At 32.3% G+C, this 24617-nt stretch overlaps 1 protein-coding gene and 1 pseudogene across 1 annotated transcript; one reads left to right on the top strand and one right to left on the bottom strand.

Annotated features, from left to right (window-relative positions):
- Positions 1–3701: 3701 nt before the first annotated feature.
- On the bottom strand, positions 3702–4939 carry LOC108466106 (putative pentatricopeptide repeat-containing protein At5g52630; annotated as a pseudogene).
- Positions 4940–9066: 4127 nt separating this feature from the next.
- Positions 9067–23184, top strand: LOC108467232 (uncharacterized). Its single transcript, XM_017767820.2, has 24 exons — positions 9067–9478; positions 9571–9671; positions 9917–10127; positions 10821–10902; positions 12204–12489; positions 13716–13814; positions 13916–14050; positions 14335–14508; positions 14709–14911; positions 15003–15146; positions 15223–15311; positions 15949–16096; positions 16321–16373; positions 16828–16883; positions 18344–18507; positions 19575–19765; positions 20024–20081; positions 20165–20237; positions 20358–20459; positions 20585–20681; positions 20798–20926; positions 21004–21233; positions 21351–21491; positions 22362–23184. Exons 1-24 carry the CDS (start codon positions 9304–9306, stop codon positions 22542–22544), a joined length of 3324 nt encoding a protein of 1107 aa, XP_017623309.1. The 5' UTR covers positions 9067–9303; the 3' UTR covers positions 22545–23184.
- Positions 23185–24617: the final 1433 nt, after the last annotated feature.

The raw sequence follows: 24617 nt of genomic DNA, 5'->3' as shown, positions 1-24617 counted from the left end.
TAAAATTTTAATTTCGTACTATAGTTTTCAGGTGACTTGGCTGCTATACAAGCTGAAAGAGTGTCCTACGAAGCGCACTTTTAAAGAACATTTTGCCACCTCGGTTGAAAACGTATCCCGTAGGACGTATTTTCTTCTCTCCCATTTTCAACTCTAACCCCAAACCCGTGAAAAAATCCAGAACCTGGGAATCTTGGGATAATTTTCAGATTAGGCTTCCATGTTGTTATTTTTTTCAATTTCTTCCCTTAGTTGCCTATATAAAGGGGGGTTTGCTCCCCCTACTTCATCAAATCTCTCGGCTACTACACACGTTCTCACAAGTGCATAAAACAAACTATTTTAAAAAAAATTATAAGCGCGGCTTTACTGTAAGTGTACAGGTCAATTGTAATATTTATAGTGTTATAATGGAACACCGGAGTGTTTCAAGGATTGAACCTAAAGGTGATGGCGATTGAGCAATAAATAGCATACATGATAGAGTCTAAGCTACTACTAATACTATTTTATATTATGCAAAATCATAACAATGAATTTTTGCAAGAAAATTAAATATTCTAATCTAGAGACTAAATTGCTAAGAGTATAAAACTAAGAATTTAACCAAATAAATGACTAGCGGTGGTTGGTTGATTTCAATGTGGTTCACCAATTCTCGGACAAAAAACTTAAATCGCTTAAATTACTAAGTGGCTCCATTTTATCTTTCGATATCACTTTTATCGACTTAGACGAATTAATTCCAATTTATCTCTCGATCTTACCGGTTAATCTGAAGCTAATGAATGGGTGCACAACAAGATTAAATTTCGGTCTCACTTGCCTAGATATTCCTTTAGGGGCATCACTTTCTAAGTTTTTAGGTCTATTCAATTTAGTCCAATTTATTACGATTTAGTCATTTGTTCAAAAATCAACTTACCTACATCTCCATCAACCAATCCCCTTTTAGCTGAAAATAAAGTGAATGAATATGGAAATGAAAAGCAAAGAAGCCATTAAAGTAAATATTAAGAAAAATATAAAAGTTGAGATTTTTATTTAAGAAAACTTAAAGAACATGAACCCAAAAACATTTAACAAAGAAATCTAAAGTAATAAACATAAAAAGGAACTGACTTTAATAGATTTAAAGTTGAAAAAGATGAAATACATTAAACTAAAGTTAAAAATGTCTTATAAATAAGGTATAGGGACTGAAAGTGTAAATAAACCTAAGCTACAATGATAACTAACTTAATTTAACACTAAGAACAACAAGAGCAAGAAGTAAACGTAGAAAAAATGAACTCTAAAATTAAGAAAGAATAAGAGAAAATGAAAACCCTAAAAAAAAGTAGAAAAAATAAGAGAAAACCTATAGAAAACTAAGGCTAAAACTAAACTAATGTGTGTGTGTCTCTGTCTCGGCCAATTTTGGCTGTTTTAGGTGGAATTTTGATGGATTTTCGTTGCTAAAATTGCCGCTATATGGGCCTTGGGTGATTGGTGGACCAGGTGGACAAAAAATACCCTTTTTGTCTAATTTTGTCCCATTGAGAATATCAATTTTGCGAAACTCGAAAGAAGATATCGCGATACCTCGGGCAGTGTCAAGCCTTGGGGTCTTCTTAAAAAGGTGGATATCATGATACCCAAAATAGATATCGCAATACAACCGAATGGTGTCTCCAATCTTCCATACTATTGGAGGTATCGCAATTCTAAGGTGTGGATATCACGACACCCTTTCCTTTGGTGTCATTCTCATTCATTTTCAACCTCCAACACGTCCCTAAACCACTCAATCACACGTTAGGCCCCTCAACAGCATCATAGGCCAAATTGGGTCACAAAATGAGCAAAAACGAGACATTTTCACTCATTGACTTAAAATTTAAAAATTACAAAAAAAACTATGCAAAATTATTTTGCTCGAGAATAAGCTCTTAAGCATATCGGGAAAGCCTAATTTGCCACATTAGTTTGTGGCAGATCAGCCGCCATCCCTTACAAAATAAAATTTTTTCTCCTAAATTGTTTTTTTTTGTTGAGTGTTGAAATTTTTGGACGAAGAGATTTATTTGTGTTTGTGTTTGAGAGAGACAATGTGTAACAAACCGATTTTCAATAGTGCTGAAAATGACATTTTCAAAACCCTATTTTTATAAACCAAGCCTGTAAATATTAATATTTAATATTAATATTATGACATTTTCAAAACCCTATTTTTGTAAACCAAGTCTATAAATATTAATATTTAATATTTACGAAGCTAATGTAGATATATATTAAAGTTTGGTCTTGTAATTTTGTCGAATTGATAATTAATTAAGGTATAAAGACTAAATTGTAAAAGTTTATAGCTATAGTTTTTTAAATTGGCCAAAGGTTTAGGGATTCAAATTGAAATTAATCCAATGTCCAAAATGGAAAATAAACTATCATGAATAAGCTATAGTGGACGGTAAATGATAAGATTCCTATAAGCTTATTTAATATTAATTAACATTATGATTAATTATTTAAACTAATCCTTAATTATGCTATATGAGCAAATTAGTGAGTTGACAACCATTGTCATCTTCATCTTTCCACCGTCCCATTTAGAAGAAAAACACAAGGAAAAAACTTTGAATTCCTTCAAGCTTTCGACTAAGAATTAATAGGTAATTTCAAGTCATTTTAATATTTTTGAGGTCATGGGAGCTTGATTTAACTAGCCTATGTACCAATTTGTAAAATTTTTAAAATTTTTAAAAGTTCTCATTGATGATTTCTTAAAGAAATTGGTGTTAAATTGATAGATTTTAAGCTTAGATGTGAAAAATGACTAGATTGTCGAGATTAATTGTTAGTTTTGTTTAGAAGGACCAAAGTGAATAAATTGGAAAATTGATGTGAAATTTCTATAACAATAGATATTATAGGGTCTATTATGAATATGATTGAGGTCGATTTTGAAACCAAAGCTCAAATTTGAAAGTTATAACTATTTCAATTTTAGGGACTAAATTGAATAAAATACAAAATGAATGAATAGTATTTATTTATTTTTGGTCATGAAGACTACCAATAAATTTTTTTTTTGGTTGTAATTAAGGTATCTACCGTCCATAGTAATGACTGATCCCCTCTTGCCATGGTTTCTCCCATGTGTGTGTATATATATACATTAGCAAAACTGAGCAGAGATTAGATAAATGCTGCCTACCATCTATTGAATAACACTTAAATGGTGGCATAAATAGGAAAGTGGTTGCCTGACTCTAGCATGCCTGATTACTAATTATGCCGGAGAGAAAGGAGATAAATATGGAGTACATCATGCTCCATCACTGATCAATTTTACAAACATTACAAATTTAAACATAGGATGGTAAGTACCATAGTAGCACATTAAAAGCAAATAGATTTAGAGTGTCTTAGTAATCCTTGAGCATCAAGCATCACATAAAGAAAAAAGATAAAAGGAGAATTTAATAAAAGTTAAAGTCTTTTTTGGTTGTAATTTTCCCCTTCTCATTTCAAAATTTTGTTAGGGTACAATAATTATATTATCTTACATTTTGTTCATCAATAGTGTCATCAAGAAGCATATTGCCATCATCAAACCTATGGGGCACTTGTTTATCTCACACTATAGTCTTTCAATGAAATTCTTTGCCCACTTGTTTCAGAATTTTGTTAGGATACAATTATGGTATCTTATACTTCATTTACCAATAGTCACCACAGGAACATTTTCCATCCTCAAAATGATGAAACCCATTGCTATCCCTAACACTAATTACTCTTCCAGTACACTTGGACATAAACTTGATTGCTGTATGACAATCACCACATATGCGCAAGTTCTTCATAACTCTAATTGCCCTATCTGATGGAAAGGTAATGAGCCCAAATGCAACAGCTCTCTTTCACTATGATATCTGATTGTCTGATTCTTTTCTTCGCCATTTACTTCTCTCAACACAAAACTTGTGTCTGCAATGTAACCAGCTCATTCCATTTTGTCTCCTAATTCCTCTAATTTTCTGTAAATTTCTTTTGCTTTGGCATGGGACCTATCCCCAGCAGCAAATGTGTGAACCTTATTTCCCTCCTCAACCCAACACAAACCTGTCTCTTTCTTAATCCCTCGGTCTCTAAGCATCTTCCTAGCTTTTGCTGCATCCTCGTATCTCCCAGTAGCAGCATAAGCATTAGATAATAACACATGCAAACCTGAGCTCACGGGTCCCAACTCAAAAATCCTATCAGCAGCATAATCTGCCAATTCAGTGTTCCCATGAAGTAGACACCCTGTTAAAAAAGCTTTCCAGACAGACTCTGTTGGCCGAATAGGCATCTCCCTGATGATTGAAAGTGCCTCCTGTAGTTTAACTGCACGACCAAATAAATCAACCAAAGAAGCATAATGTTGATCACCTGGCTCAATTCCATACTCCTTCATTAACTCAAAGTAATGTTGTCCATTCTCAACAAGCCCGGTATGGCTACAAGCATAGAGCACACACAAAAAGGTAATAAAATTCGGTTTGATCCCAAGGCCTTCCATCTGCTTAAACAAATCAAACACTTTCTCTGTTTGTGAATGCTGAGCAAATGCAATCAGCATTGCATTCCACATCCCAAGATTCTTAACATAGGCTTGTTTGAACAATGTCAAAGCTTCCTCAAACTCACCTAACTAAGCATACCCATATATCATCCCACTCCAAGAAACAACATTTCTTTAAGGCATTTCATCAAACAAGTTCCTTGCATCCTTAATTTTCCCGCATTTATCATACATGTCAACCAAAGAACTCGCCACGACTACATCCCTATCGTACCCAGTTTTCAAAACCAAGCAATGTATCGATTGGCCGATATCAGATCTTCCCAGAATCGCACATGACTTAGTAGCGCTAGGGTAGATATGATCATCGGGCCTAATGTTATTAACAAGCATTGTACGGAAAAACTGGATTGCAAGGGAAGGGAATTCATTTTGAGCGAAAGAGGAGTGTCGAAACCATTATCAGATCGAGTTTTGGAAAATGAGAATCGATTTTAAAAAACGAAAACGGGAGTCACCACCAATCTTTTTGGGTGTGATTGGATTACCTTTAAAACATTTTGTTTTAAAATCATTAGTTTTGGTCCACGAAATAAAAGAACGGGTTCGGGAGTTGGTTACGTACGAGGAAGGATTAGCACCCTCGTAACGCCCAAAAATTGGTACCTAATTGATTATCAAATATCTTTAATGTCGAAAGAAAAAAAAATTTAAGATGTAGTCCTCTTTAAAATATTTTAACTTTGAAAATTGGGATTCACTAGCGTCAAAGTATTGACATTAAGTTATCCTTTTTGACATTCTGTCTCAAACAAAGAAAACGCTATATCCAATAAGTTAGGACATATTGCTTTGAAATTCCAAGATAGTGGCTTGCATTTAGAAAACCTCTAAAAACTTAGAAGGGTACTTAATTATTCGAATTCAACGAGAAAAGTGGCAACCCAATAAGTTAGGGCACTGCTTTCTCGAAATTTCCAAACACCAAGCATTGCCTTATTTGCAAAAAATCTTATTTCGAGGTAACAAACGAATAAAAAGATAATAACAAATAAGCTAGGAAATATTCGAGCTTAAAAAAACTAGTAATAAATAAACAATCATTATGTAAGACTAAAGAATGATAGTATAGTGAAGATAATAATAATATTAATAGTAATAATACAAATAAAAATTTTGGAATGATGTGTGAAATTATATATATGTATGTGAATATATAGATAAGTAAACAATATATATAGTGAGTGAAGAGTAAAAGGTAAAACAAGTGTATTTAAAGAGTAATGGGTAAAAATATAATAATAGTGTAATAGTAGTAATAACGTAATAGTATTAGAAATATACGATATATAATATTGAAGGTAAATACATAATATATACATATTAGAAATAATCATACTATTAGAAACAACTATTAATAATACTACATAAATAGATATATAGTAGTAGCATATACATGATATAGTTAAAAATATATAAAGTAAGATAATATGGAAATAAAAAAATATATAAACGATATAATATTAGGGCATATGCAAAACAATAAAATACAATATTAAAAGATATATATATATATATATATATATATATATATATAATGTATACATAATATAATATTAAAATATTTACATGGTATATACATAATAATATAAAAATAAACTATTAGTAATATTATAAATATATACATATAGTAGTAATAATAATATAAATGTATTTTATATAAACAGGTATGCACGTGAAAAAAAAAAGAAAAGAGAAAAATAATAATTACAAAAGTATGAAATCAAAATAATATGTAGAAACATGTTTATTCTAAAAAGAATAACTGAAACTTAATTGAGAGAAGAAACAAAATCCAAGAGATAACTTACAAGTAAAACAAATTATTGAAATAGAATTTTGGGCTAAAATTAATTGCGTATAAATGTCCGAGATCTAAAATTAAAAATGCCCCAAATCTTAAAATACCGCGCAAAGGGGGCAAATTGAAATAGCACACAGACTGCAGGGCCAATTTAAAATAATATAAAACTTAAATATGGCCCGACTAAAGGCTAGCACAAAGGAGGGGACCAATTACGGAAATTACCCAATTAAAGGTAACATGCATGGTCCCAAGCAAAAAAGTTGATTCCACTCCCCCCATGCTACTTTGTTTTATTATTAATTAAAACTACTCCCCCATACTATTTTGTTTTATTATTAATTAAAACTATTCCCCCATACTATTTTGTTTTTATTATTAATTAAAATCATTCCCCCATACTATTTTGTTTTTATTATTAATTAAAACCATGCTTTATTTTCTCTTTTTTTTATCATAAAAAAAACCTTTTTTTTAAAAAAAACAACAAAAAAAAAAGTTAAAACACCACCTTACCACCCTACATTCATTTTTCAAAATAGAGAGAAGGCTCTCAACTCTCTCAACCCTTCCCCCCTCCGGTCATCGGACCGGCCATCAACCGTCACGCCGGTCACCGGCCACCGACGGCGGCGCCATAGTCCACGGTGACCGAAAAATCTTCCAAGGCCCTTTTTCGCTTCTCTTCTCGAGTAGAGCCCGGATTTGGGGTTAAAATGACCCAAAAACCTTCAAAAATTAATGAGAAGCACCCTAGAACTCAAGAATCCATTCGGTTTCCGGCCACCGATCCTCGGCGATGGCTTCCTCGGTCGTCCACGATGTTGGAAAACTGAACACCGGTAAGATCCTTCCCTCTTTCCCCTTTTTTTATATTTTTTACAAGTTTTTTTCTTTGTTAAAAATATTTATAAAATAGATAAAACGAACGAATAGAAAGAAGATCAAAAAAATAAAAATAAGGACAAACACCTTTTGAACTTGTTTTCTCCTTTTGATTTCTCCCAAAAGTCTCTGTAATACAACCCCCTCTAATACAATCTCTTCTTTCCCCAAAATACAATCGATTCTTCCTCAAAATACCATTAATCCCCCCTCCTTACAATCGGTTCTAGTATAGCCTTTATAGCCATTTACAAACTTTATTATATATATTTGTTATCTTTTCTTCTTCTTGTATGGCAGGCAAACGGTGGTGGAGGCATGTGCCACTTGGTAATGGTTGGAAGTGGGTGGTTGAGGCTTGCGGCTAGAGTTTCTAATTTCCGAAAATAGGTTGTGGGCTAGGGTTTCTAAGCTTTTGGGTTTCTTTTAGGTTTTAATTTTTCTTTTTTTTTTGGGTTTGTAATTGGGTTGGTAGCTTTGTTTGTAAATGGACTTTTAATGGGCATTTTGATTTTTTTTATTTTTTTTAAAAATTTGGTTTATTTATTTTAAGGCCCGGGCAAAATATGGGTTCTACAAGGAGATAACAGAGCTCCACGTAGTGGGCTTTTATGTGGAGCTTCGAAGAAGAATTGAAGGGAGAAGAGAGGGAGTTGGGTTTTGGAATAGAAGTTGATGAGGTGATGAGATATGAGAGGGATGGTTTGAATGCCTGATTTAATGATGTGGGCATGGAGTTGGAGACCCTTTGGGAGGGACCTTGTGTGGTTTACAGAGAGGAGGTTGCAGATGTTTCTGTAGTTTTTGCTCGAAGAAGAGTTGGTTTAAAGGGTTTAGGGGAGGTTTTGGGGTTTCCACGGATTGAGGGAGGAGCATTAGATCGGTTCCGCGATTTTGGAGATCTGGAGTGAAAACTTACTAATTTATAGTCCTACTGCCGATTGCTTGTGCCATTTGCATACTTACCCCTAAACTAAAATAAACTAAACACTTTGTTCATTTCAAGTAGATTTTAGTAGGGCAACCACTCGACCTATAAAAATTGAATTAATTGAGTTGATAATTTTTATTTTATTATTTTAATTTAATTTAAAATTTTTTAAATCAAGTTGAGTTAAATAAAGTAAAATTATTTGAGTTAAATTAAAAATTAAATATATTCAATTAAAACTATGTTACAATATAATTAATTTAATATTAGAACGCATGAACTTCAAACTATATATATATATATTTGAAAATTTTGTCAAAGAAAATAATGAAAAATAAGATATACTTCAAATATTATTTTAGAAAATTTTAAAATTTTAATTTTCTTTATATATTATTTATATTATTTATAATTTTTAAAATATAAATTTTGGATTTTTTATAAATTTTCAAAATTTTAAAAGTATTTTGAATTTTAAAATTATTTTGAATTATTTTGTATTTATTGGTTTGAGAGAGAGGTCAGTTTCCTTATTTTTAAGATTGATATGGATCAAGGAATTTACATCAATCTTTTATTCAATTAATCAAAATTTTTTAATTTTTAATTAATCAAATCAATTTTAGTCATCTTTATATTTTATACATATAACGTTAAATATTTATAATTAAAGTATCATATTAAACATTTTACATTAAATATTTTATAAAAATATAAATATCATAATAAAATAATTTAAATATCGCTTAAATATTTTCAAAATACATATATCTTTATTTATTTTCCTTTTAATTTGAAAAAATTAAATATTAAACTTAAAATAGGGATTTTAGTAAAGTACATTTCACTGGACGTTTTCTTAGAAAAGATATTGCAATGTGGTACTCGTAAAAATAAAACTTACTAAAGGAGATCTCCAGTGGAGAGAGGCCCAGAAATGCCAACGGTCGAATGGAATCGTATAAAACCTTCTAGATTGAAATAGAAACCCTGAATCTCCAGGGTTGCTAGCTAGAAACGGTCCGTACACTTCAAGTGCAAGCCCTAGTTTTCCACTCTCTGTAAATTTAACCAGAAATGGAGCGACGAGAAGAGAAAGAACAAAAACAGTTGATATGGAAATCGGAGCCGGAATCAATGGTTTCGGTCACAATCGGCAGAACCATGGCTACTGTCCTGGCCGCCCGTCCCAAGAAACTCCACCACGCCATTTCTCGCCTCTCGCCTGACTCCTCCATCAAATCCTCGCTTGGTAGCTGACGCTTTCAAATGACTAAGTTTCTGAAATTTTCTACTTTATTTCCAATAAACACTTGACCATTCTTTTAAATGTTAAATTTGCAGATTCTTTGGATTATTCGCTCTGGTTTCTTCACAAGTACGTTCGAGATGCAGCTCAGAGAGACGGGAATTTGGATGAGATTCTCGTTCCCATAATTCAGCACGTAATCTAACCTATGCTTATTTTTTCTTTTCCTTTAGTTTTTTTTCTTTTTTTTTATGCTTGACCTTTGTGTCCTTTCAAATGAATTCTGCGGCATGTTATTTTTCACAAAAATATAAATATTAACTTCAAACATTCAAAATTTGAGTTGAATTTCGTATTCAATATATGTGTGTATTGCATATAAAAAAATGAGAAATACTGAAACTAGTATGGAGGTTTATGTGTTTGCTCGATTGTTACCAGTCATTGAAGTACAAGGACTCAAAGCATGACAATCAACCTATGATACTTCTCAATTGGCTCTTCCAAGATGAGTTCCTTTTTCAAGCAGTTGCAATGAATCTTGCAAATATAATTACAAGGAAAGATGACCGGTATATAGCTTTTGGTTGGTGTACTCTTGTGCGAGGGCTCATGGAGTACGAAAAAGTTATGGATCAATATTTGTTTAATGGTACAAGGATGGATTCCCTATTCTATTTCTATATTAGTTGTCTCTATGGTGTAGATAATGTGTCTATGTATGTGAAACTGTTATGTTAAGATTGCTATTTTATTTTTACGGTATCAGAAAACTTATGTTAGAATTCCCTATTCTATCTTTATATAAGCTGATATGTGCATACAAGGCATGAATTGGGGCTTGCACTACATTTTTCAAAGCATGAAGCCTAAGTTTATACAGTGTAGATAATGTTTCTAAGAATGTTGAACCTTATGTCAAAGTCCTCTACCGGAAGTTCTAAATGTTTTGGTATCAACATTTTTTTTTTTTGCTTTAACTTGGAAATATGATTCTTTTAATAAGAAAATGCATAATTTTAGTTTTATGTGGAACTATTGTGTTAGAAATGGTGTTGCATTTTATTAATTTGTTCACTTTTAATTAATTATGGTTACTTCTGCTTGTTTTTGCTTTATAGCAAATCTTCAAGAGTATAAAAAGAAAGTAGAAAAAGGAACATCCAAAAACATACTTATATTCTATATTTGTGTCCTGGTAGAGTTGATTTTTCTTACCAAATTTCAAGTTACCGGTTTATATTCTGTTGGGAAGTTTGTTAAATAATCTTTAGTAATTAAAAATTGTGCTTTCACTCATTGGCATTGAAAACTGATGGTTTTCTTTTTGAATATCTTATTTCAGGAATAAAGGAGAAGTATAGTGCTTTGTTGAAGATGCTTTGCACTTATATTCCGCACTTATCATGTATTGCCCGTAAAGGAAGGTAGTATCCAAATGTCATAGGTGTTGAATAAGTATTCCTGATGTGACTAAGTGGTTATTAGCGGTTGTTTATATGCAAATTATTTGAACTAGTTTGCCTTTCATTAAGCTTTTGGTCTGTCAACCAAAGGTCTTGAACTTTATTTTAGATATGTTGGATAGTAAATTAGGCATCATGTTAGCTAGACTTTTTCATCTTTTCTTTTTGAAGAAATTCTAAATTAAAAATTATGAAGATTTAAGTGAAGCTTTCTAAGAGAAATTGAGCTGAAGAACAGTTCTCGTAAATTTGAATTTTACAGCCTTACTTTCCAGCCTTATATACATAGAAAAGTGAACTATATAAGAAAAACGAATCTCACCATTAAAACTAAAATCTCTGCATGCTTTGTGTGATTGTGATGCATTAAGTTTCTCGAAATACTGAGTAGATTATGGCACACTTGGGTGAAAAAAATTATGTAAAATATATATATATATATTAAAAGTTCATACAAATATCAAATGAAGCTTTGGTTGAAATGGTAAAGTTGAAGATTTAAAAACTAAACTGTTTTAGGTTCAAATCTTACCATGTGTTTGTTTTTATTGATTGTATATAAAATATAAAAAGACTAAAACACCTCGAAAATAATAAAACTTTGTAAAAAACATGGATTTTTGGTGATTTCCTAATCAAGTTGGTGCCTGTGCCTTGGTTGACTCACGACACCAATTCAGTCAGGGGCTGAATAATAGTATAGATTGCTGTTTAATTGTCACTAAACAACTTCATAAAGACTTGAATTAGAAAATGAAGTTTTCTTAGAAGTTTTCTTTGCCACATTCCTTCACAGATTCCATGAGCTAGGGCTCAAAATTCAGCCCTCGCACTGCTCCAAGTGACCACTGATTGTTTTCTGCTCTTCCATGTGACTAAATTTCCCCACAAATAAGAATGATACCCAGATGTTGACCTTGTCTCTGCTCCCTGCGGGCATTATCTGATTATTGTTGCTAATGCTAATAGCATTTTTCTTCTCGTAATGTGAATGGGTGCTTCATGGCTTCGTCTGTATACAGTTTCCTGGTTTCTTGGAGTTTTTTTTCTTTTTCTTTTTTAAATGCCCTTAGATGAGAGATTGACATTACATCTACTTTATTGGTTTGTTGTGTACTATGTAGAATGATAAAATTTTGCCACTATGTTTGACTAGTTTGTCAGTTTACACTTTTATAAGTTCTTAATGGTCTTTTATTGTAGAAAGCATTCTGATTTTATGTTTAACCAATTTGTCTCACAATTTCCATTTGTTACTACAGCATTTTGCAGGATAAATTTGAGCTCCCTTCACGCCTTTCAGTGGCTGCTGCAGATTGTTTGTTGACATTAACTGAAGGGCTGACAAAAAAACCTATGCTAAGTAGCAGAACTAAATCGTTGAAATCCAGTGAATCCAATCCACCAGTTAGTCTATTAGCATCAAGCATTGATGAGAGAAAAATAAGCGCAGTTCATAAATCTTCTGAAGTCTTAAACATGGGCATGGAAGATTTGTTTTGGGATTATCTACAGGATCTCATTTACCTAGTGGAGAGACTTCTTGCTGTAAGTGTTCTAAGTTGGTTTTTTTCTTTTTGTCTAATGCCTACCCTTATTTATCTGCTTTCTATATCTTTTCACTCATCAGAACATTTTCATTTTATTATTCAGTTTTTAGCATATGAGGGTCTACAAAAATTTATATAGTGTAATTTTACATTAGATTTGTCAGAGGGTGAGTGTTCTGAAGAGCTTTTATTCACCTTGTGCATGGTTTCATGGATGGATTTTTTTTTTTTTTTTTTGCGGTTATATTAGTTTTACCTATTGGAGAGAAGAGCCTAGCCAAAAGGGATTGGAGAAATGAAAAAGTTGCTTAGAATTGAGGCTGCGGTCTTACTGTGTATCCTACAGACTTATTTAAAGCAACTAGGGAGTAGGAAAAAGTTAAAGGTGTTCTTTAGAATATCTCACGTTTTGGGAGTCAAGAATGACTTCCCAAATACGGAACAAGAAAAGCTATTAAACTGGAAAAGCAGGCTGCTAATACCCATTATAGTATGAAATTAAATGTTAACAAGTTACCAAAATGAAATTTGAGCTACCATTGCTTGAAAAGGTTGATCTTCCTCTAAATTATGGTTTGATTTTTAAGCATTATGGGAAGAAATGGACTTGAACCTTTTAGGATAAGGGTCATAAAACTGGTATCGAAATTAGTTTTGTGATGAAAATTTAAATATTTGAAGAAACTATTTCGGTACATTGGAAAATGATTGCTCTTATCTTATTAGGCTGTGGCATTCTTTAGAATAGGTTACACCGCATTCTTTCTGATAGGAAGTTAGAGAAAGCGAAGTTAGCTTCTAATTCATGTAAAAAGTATCCACCTGTTTGACAATTCTCTTCTTTTGCTGCTTGTTTCATAGATATTAACTAGTACATTTCCCCGTTAGGCTTCAAAAGTAATATTTTATAACTGTTAAATATATTTCTAAAACAACTGTTGATGAACATTAAACCAGAGTCATTCTACAACAAATGTTTTATCAGATACTTCGAAGTTTCAAAAGAAAGTTCTGATGACTAATTGTTATCTGAATATCACTCATGCATGTAAATATCTTCATTTCCTTCTTTTCTTAAAGTCTAATGAAGGATTTGCTCTATAGTCCCAAAAATGAAAATAGGATGTTGATGCATTGTCATGCGTAGAAATGAAAATAGGATGTTGATGCATTATCATGCGTAAAAATGAAAATAGGATGTTGATGCATTATCATGCGTTACAGTGGAGCAGAAAAAGTCGTCCATTGCACGCTAAAGGATTGGAGCAAGTGCTTAAGTGGCTGCAGGAGATACAAGTGCATTATGGTGGCCTTCAAGAAGAGGCAAGTCCTGTACTTTAATTGTCTTTCTTAAGCATATCTACCTTTTATCGCGTCTACTGTTTGTTGAACATGATTTGCTCATTTGCAAATATCCAAGGCAGGCTCAGATTCTAAAAACAAGAGCATTGCTACTCTCTTCATGCTGGAAGCATTATGGCATGCTATTACACTTGGAAGATAAAAAATTTAATAAGCAGTACAAGGAATTATTGGACCAGTACTTGTCGGGCATCCAGGTCGGATATATCATTATTATATTCAAACTATGATAATTATGGTTCTATGGCTTTATGCTTGTTGAATGATCACCTCTAATTATAATTTATATTTTGATGATGGATTTTGTTCGTGTGAAATGTATGCTTGAATACTTTACTTTGTTTGATGGGATAACATACATGTAATCCAGTATTTTTGTGGTATCATAATTATGTATTGTTATTGATTATTTTATTTAAGTCTTGTTTGATTTCATGAATCTTTCAAGTTGCTAATGCTAAGAAAACAAATAAAAATGCAGTACTATACAAATAACCATGTTGAGGGGCATGCTGAGAGTAAAGACGGTGGTATAGAGACCAGAAAATTTTTCATAAATTGCTTATGCCTTCTGCTTGGGCGTTTTGATGGGAAACAACTTGAATGCGTATTGTTAGATTATGGAAAGCAGATATCACATGTGCTTTTATCGCAGGTAAGTATGTGTGGCATTTTTGAAGTATGTGTGGAAATGAGTAGATTGATTGTACTCAATCAGTATTCATGATTCTCTAGATTTAAGTAGCTATCATACATTGTCGTTGTCATTCTGTATAATATACCATGTCTTAGTTATACAGTTGTGGTTTGTGTCTCAATGTTGACATAATTGTACTGTTGCTGCATTTTGGCAAGCTTCATTGCAATGATGAAGATGTAATAGATGGGGTTGTCCACATATTCAAGGTTATCATTTTTAAGACAAATAATTCATCTGGAAGCACTGTAACTGACACCAATCAAATGGACTCTATGGTACCATTGCTGCTTCACCTTCTTGATGAGCGAGATGCTGCAGCTAGAGCTGTTGTTAAGCTCATTGCAGAATACTGCTCCATGTAAACTATAATTTTTCATTCACTAGTTTTTGACAGCAACAATAATTTAACGGCCTCTGTTTGAACCTGACCCAAATTATTGGTCCACCAGAAGTACTGATGGTCACTGCCTTGAGGAAGTTCTTAAGCGGCTAGATTCTGGCAATGCTATTAAAAGAAGGAACGCTTTTGATGTTATATCAGAACTGGTTCAGATATCAAAAGATTCATCACATAAAGCTCATCACTCAACCTGGTATGTTATTTTAATTTATCTGCTAAACTTTTGTGGTTCTTGAGTTTTCATTGATCTTTCCCTGTTTATATTACAGGCAAGTTATAGCAAATCACTTACTGGGGTGTCTTGAAGATGAAGAAACTGCTATCCAGGAGCAAACACCCAATTTGCTTCCACTGATTGGTTAGGTTTAACTTATTATACAGTGCTAAGTGTGTATTTTATTGTGTATGACTTCAATAGTTTATCACTTTAGCAAAAGGCATATGGATTTACATATCTTTACTGCATTTCCTGAAATCAAGAAATTCTCGAGGACCATATACGTTTTTTTTTCTTTCTATAGTGCTATTTTTATTTTCTACAACTGGTTTGGGTATAAGTTGTAGAGTCTTGTTCTATGAAGCACCGACGCAAGGAAAACCCCCTTGTACCAGTGTCGTACTGGCATCCGACATGGCCATATGTGTCCGTATGTGTGGTACCTGTATTATCTGTCCGTGCTTCCTAGGTCTTGTTTCTTTATGCGAATAATCACATATTTTCAAGATCTTGATAAATGTTGTTTTATTGAACATTGATTATTTGAATGAACTTGCTGTATGAATGAACTATTTATTTTTGCAGACCCATCATTTGTAATGCTACTTTTATATTCTAGAACTGGTTTGGGTATAAGCTGTTGTAGAGTCTTGTGGTGTTTTATGCAATTAAGCACATACTTCAACATCCTTATTGATGATGTTCCTTTGTCATTAAACCTTTTTTATTGAACATTAATTATTTGAATGAACTTGACCGAATTATTTATTTTTTGCAGACCCATCATTTGTGTTACCTGCATTAGTTCATCTTGTTTGCTTATCAGAGGAAAAAGCACGACCAGCAGCTAGTGAAGCTTTATTTAGAGTGCTCAAACACCATAACCAGAAACCTGAAGTTATATGCATGATGCTTGACAGTCTTAGGTATGTTGCTTTCGTCTTTTACTCCCAATATTCAGCTTGATTTCCGATCAGGACCAAGAAAAGTATTCTTTTGTTCATGAATGTGTGCATTTAGACGTGCAAGAATGTTGGAATGCATACATGTGGTTAGGGAGTTTCTCATAACGTGCAGGTTCTACTTTGTATAGTGCTAAGTTAAACAGTTTTTGCTTTTATTTAACATTTGTCTCCACCAATCCTTGCAGAAACCTCAGTCAGGACCAAGCTGATGCAGAAGCTGGAGTATGTATAGGGAAAGGTGGGCCTCTTACTGTTACACAGCCTTAGGCTATTCTTCTTCCCAATTTTGTTGCTGAAACAAAGTGCTTTGGATGTGTTTTGTGGACTGCTCTCACTGTCTTTAAGTTCTGAAACCAAATGATATATGCAGTATCTATTCGTTTAATATTTGTATGGATATCTGTTTATTTATTGTGATGTATTTCTTTAGTATTCTGACCGATGCCTTTTTCTTGTTTTATAGCAGACTTTTCCATTTCTAAATTAACAGGGATGTTTGAAGCTTCCCTTCCCTTCCCTTCTCTTTTCTTTTTGTTTTCTCTCTCCTTGTTTTGTTATTCTTTTATCCTCCTTTTTGATTAAGCATCAAGAATTCAAACTTTGAGCTTTCTATTTTTTTGTGAATCTCATTAGTTTCTTTTGACTATAATACAATCTTGGATTCGTGTAATCTCTTTGTACTATTGTGGCAGGATCAAACTTCGACTGCAATCGAGTGCTAAGGCTGATCCCAGAGTGGTCAAAAACTGTAAGAACTGAGAATGATAATACTACCCTGCATCAGATGTATAATTTACCATCATGTTTCCATTTTCCGATGCATTGGAATGATAGACAGTATATGTGAAGTGCTAGAATTTTGAGTTACACGTTTTCTCAAGAACACATGATCTGAAATTGCAATGAAATGTTAACAAATATATAGGTGCATAAATTCATATTTCAGAATTTTTTATCCATGCACAGACATGCATAGTATATACATAAAAATACATATGTGCATAAATTCATCTTCCTGTTAACCTACATGCATACTTCCTTTCATACATACTAATATTAGTTCTAGCTGTATGGATAAATTTATAGTGAATTCTTGTTTTCTGAACAATGGGAAGATGAAGAGATAAAGTGTGAGACAAAAGAAACAGTGTGTTTAACTATGAACTTGAGTACTCTTCGAGGTAAGAACTTTGTATGATCGAGACTGTTTGAGTTACTCATTCCTGGCCTCCTTAAAACTGAACCTAATTTCTACAATTCTTGGGGAGGGTGGAGTGGGGATACATTCAGACTTCTTTCTTATTTGACCTTTTTCTAATTTTAAAGTATCTTAATGTATATCCTTTAGCATATTTGTGTGCATTCTATTGGAGTATCTTTTAACAGGCTTTGTTTGAGCTCGGGAACATTTTTTCTGATAATATTCTACTGTTGCTAGCCTGGTAGCAAGAAATTATCTCTCTTTGTTTTCATTGTTTGGGCTGAATATCTTTATGATGAAAAAACTGGTCTTCTAATGCCATTAATTTTTTTTAATTTCTTTTGTGTTTATCCTTTTTATTCCCAATATGAGAACTTGACTTAATGTTAACTGGACTTGCAAAGCAATTTTCTGACATGCTTACTTCTTGCAAATTGCAACATATTTTTGCATCATAACCATTAATGAGATGAGGATGATATGAAGTCCTAGAATTTGAGAACTCTCTCTCTTTCACGCACACACATGGAGGCGTATAGACGAAATGCATGCACATACAGTGCAGAATAAATGCAACAAAAGATTCATGCACATGATGATAACTAAGGTTACTTTGGCACTCAATCAAGCAAAACTATTTTTTTGGATGATGAAGTTTAATACTTCTTGAAGCTAAAATAGTTTGTTTGCCTTGCTGATTGTAGAAAGCATGGCCATGGACTGGGTTGAGATGTGCATGGTTAACACAACTTGTTTGAAATAATTTAATGTGGTTGGTTGAGTTAGTCTGGTTGTTTATTCAAATGTGGAAGATGTTATCTTCTTTTTGTTGGTTCTGTACTATCTGAGAACTAAGACAATTGCCTGATACATTCATTCCCCTCCACATGCATTTATCTTGTTGATCTATTTCCTGTATGCGAGCCATGAAATTAGATCGTTGGAGCTCCAATTTTGGTGCCAGTATTTGAATTATTTAAATTTCTTGTTCATCTGAAATGTTTTAGGTTCAGGACTGGAATACATTGATTGGACCCCTGATTGACAAGATGTTTGCAGAGCCATCAAATGCTACTATTGTCAGGTTTTTGAGCTACATAAATGAACAGTTAGCTGAAGCTGCAGATGTAGTCCTTTCTCGTGTTGTTTTTCAAATGAAAGGTCAGAAAGGGTAAGCACATAATATACCATCCTATAACATGTTTCTTGTCTTAGCTTTTTAAGTTCTGTTTTAACTTTAAAAGGAGTCAAAGTCTTGTATAAGGCTGATGGCACTGGAGCCATGAGTACGTGCGTGCTGCTCAGAAGCATTGCTGAAAAAGGCAAATACATATAAATATGACAGGAAAGGCATGTGTATGAGAAGAGAATGTTACCACAGATGTTAGGTATCATAGCAGTTAGGGAAGGCACGGCTGGGGTGCAGGAGAGTATTATTTGTAGAAGAATGTTCAAGAGAGAAATAAAAGTCATCTTGTGAATTTTAAGGAGATATGCGTATAGTTACTGGGCAATCTAACTAATTAGTTTTCTTTATAATGTCTTGGCAACACAAATGAGAATACTTGATGCGACCACCAGGACATAGAAAGTTTGGGTGCATAAGACAAAAAAGTTTGCCAGTTGACCTACTTTAATGTTTTGATTACATATTATGTGAAAATTTTATTGGTACAAAAGAGGCCACTGGTTGGGATTTGTACTCTAGACTTACTGAATGCCATCTCTTAAGGTTGGCTTCAGAAAATAATTTGCTAAATCTCCGAGTTAGTTACTGTTTTGGTAGTTAACTGTTAAACTAAGTAGCATGGACACTTTAAGAAAGGAGGTGTGCATGTGTGTGATACAGAGAGATCTGAAATTTCCTTGACCAACCATCATTTATTCATGCAATAATTACGGTATATTTTGGTTACATTTTTTATTTTAAACAAGGTTTACAGGGGCAAAACCTCTTGTAACCCACTGGTTTGTTCCAGCTTTATGAGCTTGTAATTGATTTTCTTCTGAACTTATATTGTAAACTTTCACTCATTAGCTTATTTAAACAATGGTTTTAATTTCTAGATGCCAAGAGGTTAGGATATTCTACTTGTCAATATAATGTTTTCTTTTCCAATTGCAGGTCATCAAGAAGATTAATTTATGTATAAGATAAACCTTGTATTAGTTCAATGGTTGATCTCACTGTTTTTTTTTTTTGTTTTTGTATGAACCATCAAATTTCCCCTCTTGTAGGATTGATGAAGATTTCTTCTCTAGATGGGAGACTAAAACTTGTCCAAGTGATGACTCCATGAGAATGCAGCAATCTTTGTTTGAGCGACTTTGCCCTTTACTCATAGTTAGGCTACTTCCATTGAGAGTATTTAATGATCTCAATTCCTCTGTCGTGTATGGTCAGCTTCGTAATGCGCCTTTTATGCATGGTATCTTTTCTTCCTTTACTGTGACAATCCAAGTTGTTCCACTCAACTCTTTTTGTGGCTTGAAGATCTGCTTGACTCCATTGCTTTGTTATGCATGTTACAAATATTAAACTCTGCCTTTCCCATTTCTTTCATGAAAATGTGATTCGTTAATATAAATTTAAATGATTGATAGCCCTTTTTTCTTTAAAAAGAAGAAAAATAAAATAATGTCATGAATATAACTTTTGATATATCTATTATTCTATTCTATTGCAGAATATGGAGATGTCAGCGTCACTGTTGATGATAGTGTTGTTGCTTTCCTTGTAAATAGGTCAATCCTTGACAATGAGTATTATCCAACTTCTGTACACTGATTTGCATTCTCCTGATGTCTTGTTACTTTCCCCTTTTCAGAGCATTTAGTAAGTTCGAGTTTGAAGATGTAAGAAAACTTGCTGCTGAGCTTTGTGGGCGCATCCATCCTCAAGTACCCAGAAATGACTTAATTTGTTATAACTTGTCTTTCCTTGACATTTTCTGAAATTTCACAAATATTTTCATAATCCTTATATAGGGATTTTGTCTTTTTTGCCTCATGGTTCCTTAGGTTCTGCTTCCACTTGTTTGCTCACAATTAGAACATGCCACCGAATCCCGGGATATATTGAAGATTATAGCTTGCCTATTTTCAGTCTGTACATCCCTTGTGGTGATCACCTCCTCCACTTAGTAGATACCTCTTACCGTCTGGTTTATTCCAGTGCTTCTGCAATGATTGTGAGCTCAGCTTTTCCATTCAAGCTGTAGTTAATGCATCTTTCTTCTTGTTTCTAGGTGCGAGGAAAGGAGTCCCTTGTGCATCCCTTTATTCTTCAAATCTGGAGAACTATTAAAGTGATTCTGTTATGGCCATCATCAGATGGAGATCAAGGTACTTAACCATGCAACCAATTAATTCTCCTTCCTCCCTCACCCCATGCTGGAAATGTCTAGGATCCTTAGTTTAATACTTAAAACATTTCTACATTATTCTTTTTGTTGTCACAGTTTCCAAAGCACAACATGGTTGCATTGATTGTCTGGCGCTGATGACATGTGCCGAGTTACAAGCTCCTGAATCGTTTGAAGATTGCACCTCATGGAGGAGAAACATTGCTGGGAAGAAAGGCAATTGTGGTTGGTATTTTGTTCTTGCTATGAATGATTATGTTAATACAATGGGCAAGATATGACCTCTTGGGCATAAATTGTAGGGAATGCTATCACAGAATTCTGTGCCCTCAGAAATGTGATCAGCCAGTTAATAAATGATGAAAGTGATATCTCTGGGTCCAAGTTGCCATATGAAAACTGTGAACCAGTTCCTGTTCCTTTTCGTCTGTGCATGGCTAATGTTCTCATCAGTGCTTGTCAAAAGATATCTGACTATGGGAAAGAACCCCTAGCAAAGATGATTCTTCCATGTTTAATTGATTCAGTTGAGGTACTCCTGTCACTAAATTCATTCATGTATCCGGTAAATTTTAATTTCTTTTAGTTTCAACGACCGAAGCTGGTATTCTAACAAATTCTTTTGCCTACGTGGGATCAAATTTTGCAGGTAGAAACTCAACCAGAGATTAGAGCTGCATTCATCCAGGTTATGTTCTCTGCGGTGTATCATCTGAAGTTGGCAGTTCTTCCGTATTCCTGTGACCTCCTCAAACTTTCTCTGAAATTTCTTGGAAAGAGATCAGAACAGGTATTCATTACCTCTCTATTTAATTTTTTGTAGAAAGTATCATAACCTCGCTTTTGTTAACTGTTTTTAGATTCTAGTATATGGTCATGTGCATTGCATGTGGTATATTTTCTTTTAAATATTTGTTATTGATATATTTTCAAATATTTTCAAATTATTATAATAAAATATAAATAAACTTATAATTAATAAGTGATTTTAACAATCTACCCACAGCCTTAAATATTAAGAAACATTATTTCATGAAATTAGGATTCTTATATTAAATGAAAATCTTAGTTGCAAAGTGAAAATGTTCATTTAAATGAATTAAAATATGGGAAAAAATTAGAACTATTTTCAAGTATAAGAACATTAATTTTGAGTGATTGATTTGAACTCTGAATCCCTCCTTAGTTATTTCCATGATGGTATTCATACATTTTAATTATTTTCTACTTAATTCAAAAAGGAAATGTGATGGTGAATTAGAACTAAACAATAGGAAGGACAATGAAAAACAAAAATTCTTAGACCTTCACTTTCTTTTTCAGTCTGATCACCCCGACAGGTGTTCTTTCTTTCTTTCCATGCTGCATCGTTAGGACTTAGGCTTTGTTTGGTTAGATAGAAAATAGGAAAGATGGAAAATTGAAAGTATAGTAAAAAAATTGGTAGTAAAGGTGGAAATTTTGAAAGAAGAGGTATCTTTTTTCCATTTCATTGAAAAATGATGGGAAAGAAAATGAAAACTTTAAAAAATACTTAATTTTATATTACTTGCATCTATCTTGTTTTCTCTCCAAGTTGGAATTATTTGTTTTTATGCTAATGATGGAAAATGGTTGATTCTTCCTATGTGCTGATTGGCCGCTTGATTATCATCATCAGGAAAGGATGGCTGCTGCAAAGCTTATGGCTTCACTTATGGCAAGTGAAGATCCAATTTTGGAGAGTATATCTCATGGATTAGTAGAAGCGAGGTCTGTACTTTCTGATATAGCTTTGAATGATCCATCATTTGACATTCAACAACTTTGTAAAAAGTTGGCAACATGCATTACTTCTACATAGCTTCTCCTTGACTAGGAAAAGCATACATCTCCATATTATATTATGAACTAGAGTTATCCTTGGTTCATAGGTGTAAATTTATGAGCAGAAAAATTACATATCATTCAATAACATCTGCAGCCCTAACAATCTGTACTTTCTGATATAGCTTTGAATGATCCATCATTTGACATTCAACAACTTTGTAAAAAGTTGGCAACCTGCATTACTTCTACATAGCTTCTCCTTGACTAGGAAAACCATACATCTCCATATTATATTATGAACTAGAGTTATCCTTTGTTCATAGGTGTACATTTATGTGCAGAAAAATTACATATCATTCAATAACATCTGCAGCCCTAGCAATCTGTAGATGTATCGTCTTTATATGTATATGTATATGTATATGTGTATATATATATGTATATGTATATGTATATGTATATGTATATATATATGTATATGTATATGTATATGTGTATGTGTATGTGTATGTGTATGACCATCTAAACATGAATGGCATAAATGTCTTAAAAGTAGTTGAAAACAATCAATTTGGTGAACATCTGTAATACCAAGTTATCCCTCATTGAGTGTTTTGAGAACGATAAAGCAATGATATTAAGGAGTTTGATGGGTTTATTTTGGGCATTTAAAAGCTCTATTTTCTTTTAATTTAAAAGAAAAAAAAATGAATTTCATATTCATATTTGTATTTTTTTTGTGGTTACAATATTATAATTTATATTACTTGTAAACTCTTTAATTGTTTTAAAAAATAATATAAAGTATTTTAATATATTTTAATTATTTTTATATTTTATTTTTATTGTGTGGTCATATAATCCAAATTTATCCAGCAATTTAGTTTCCTAAATTTACGAAGGTGGTCCAATAGACAGACGTCAGGCAAAAAAAGCTTAAATGAAATTTCAAAGATTAATCAGTGTCTGGACACGAATGACACATGCGGATTTTATTGGTGCACGTTCATTGCCATAATTCCAGAATCAATCTATTATTTTCTCATTTATAATTTTGTGGAAATTAAATTTTAATTTTTTAATGGTAAGAGAATTTATTTCCTTTTAAAACACATTGTTTGGTTGTAAAATTAGCTCATCCCATTTATTAAATATTAACTAGTCATGTGACCTACCCTCAAAATATTTAAAAAAAAAGAAAGTCATCTGATCTCATTATATTAAAGGAAGGAAATTTCCTTTTTCTTCAATATATGGGTAAAGATAGGACGAAGGTTTCTTATTAAAATGCATTTTACCTCTACTAAATTATGAGTAAATTTATTTTTATACGTTAAACTAGAGTAAGTTAGTTTTTTCTGTTAAAAAAATTATCTATTTGTATTGTTAAAAATTAGTATGGTTGAAAATAACTAAAAATAATATGTAACGTAGCATGTATATTTTATGTTGATAATATAAAGACTAATTTTAATAGTAGAAATTGGATTAAATTTTAAATAAATAGATCAATTTATTTTTGATTTAAATATTGAGATTCATTTGTTCATTCTTTTAGTAGAGGTAGCAAAATATAGTCATGTTCCTAATACAAAAGCTTTTATAATATTTTTACTTTATTGTCGATTGAGTTTTAATTTTTAGTACTTGCTATTGTAATAATTAAAAGGACATAAATTTAAATTTGTTTAAATGCATATTTTCTTTGAATTTAAATGTTTGAATGTAATAAATAAAAGTAGGTTTTGTATAAAATGTAAATTAACATCGAGTGTTTTTCCAAGCATACCCTTACTAAAACAAAAGAATTATATAGTTTGCCATTTATCTCATTTCACGTTTAGGTTATTGAAAAATCGGAAAGTTTTTTTATTGGCAACTAATGTTCCAAGCAATTACATATTTTTTATAAATTTTTCTTTTTGTTATTAATGTAATACGGGGAAAAATTTATTTATTATATATGTATTATAATATTTAAATATAAAATAAAAAATAGTTAGTACAAATTTAAATTTAATTTCAGAAATATGAGTAAAAACTCTTATAAAAATAAGATCTCTTCAAAATCAATAAAATTTTTCATTATTTTTTTCTAAAATAAGTC

Source organism: Gossypium arboreum, chromosome 2, assembly GCF_025698485.1.
Source record: "Gossypium arboreum isolate Shixiya-1 chromosome 2, ASM2569848v2, whole genome shotgun sequence".
NCBI classification, from domain to species: domain Eukaryota; kingdom Viridiplantae; phylum Streptophyta; class Magnoliopsida; order Malvales; family Malvaceae; genus Gossypium; species Gossypium arboreum.
This window is presented reverse-complemented; position numbering and strand designations above follow the sequence as displayed.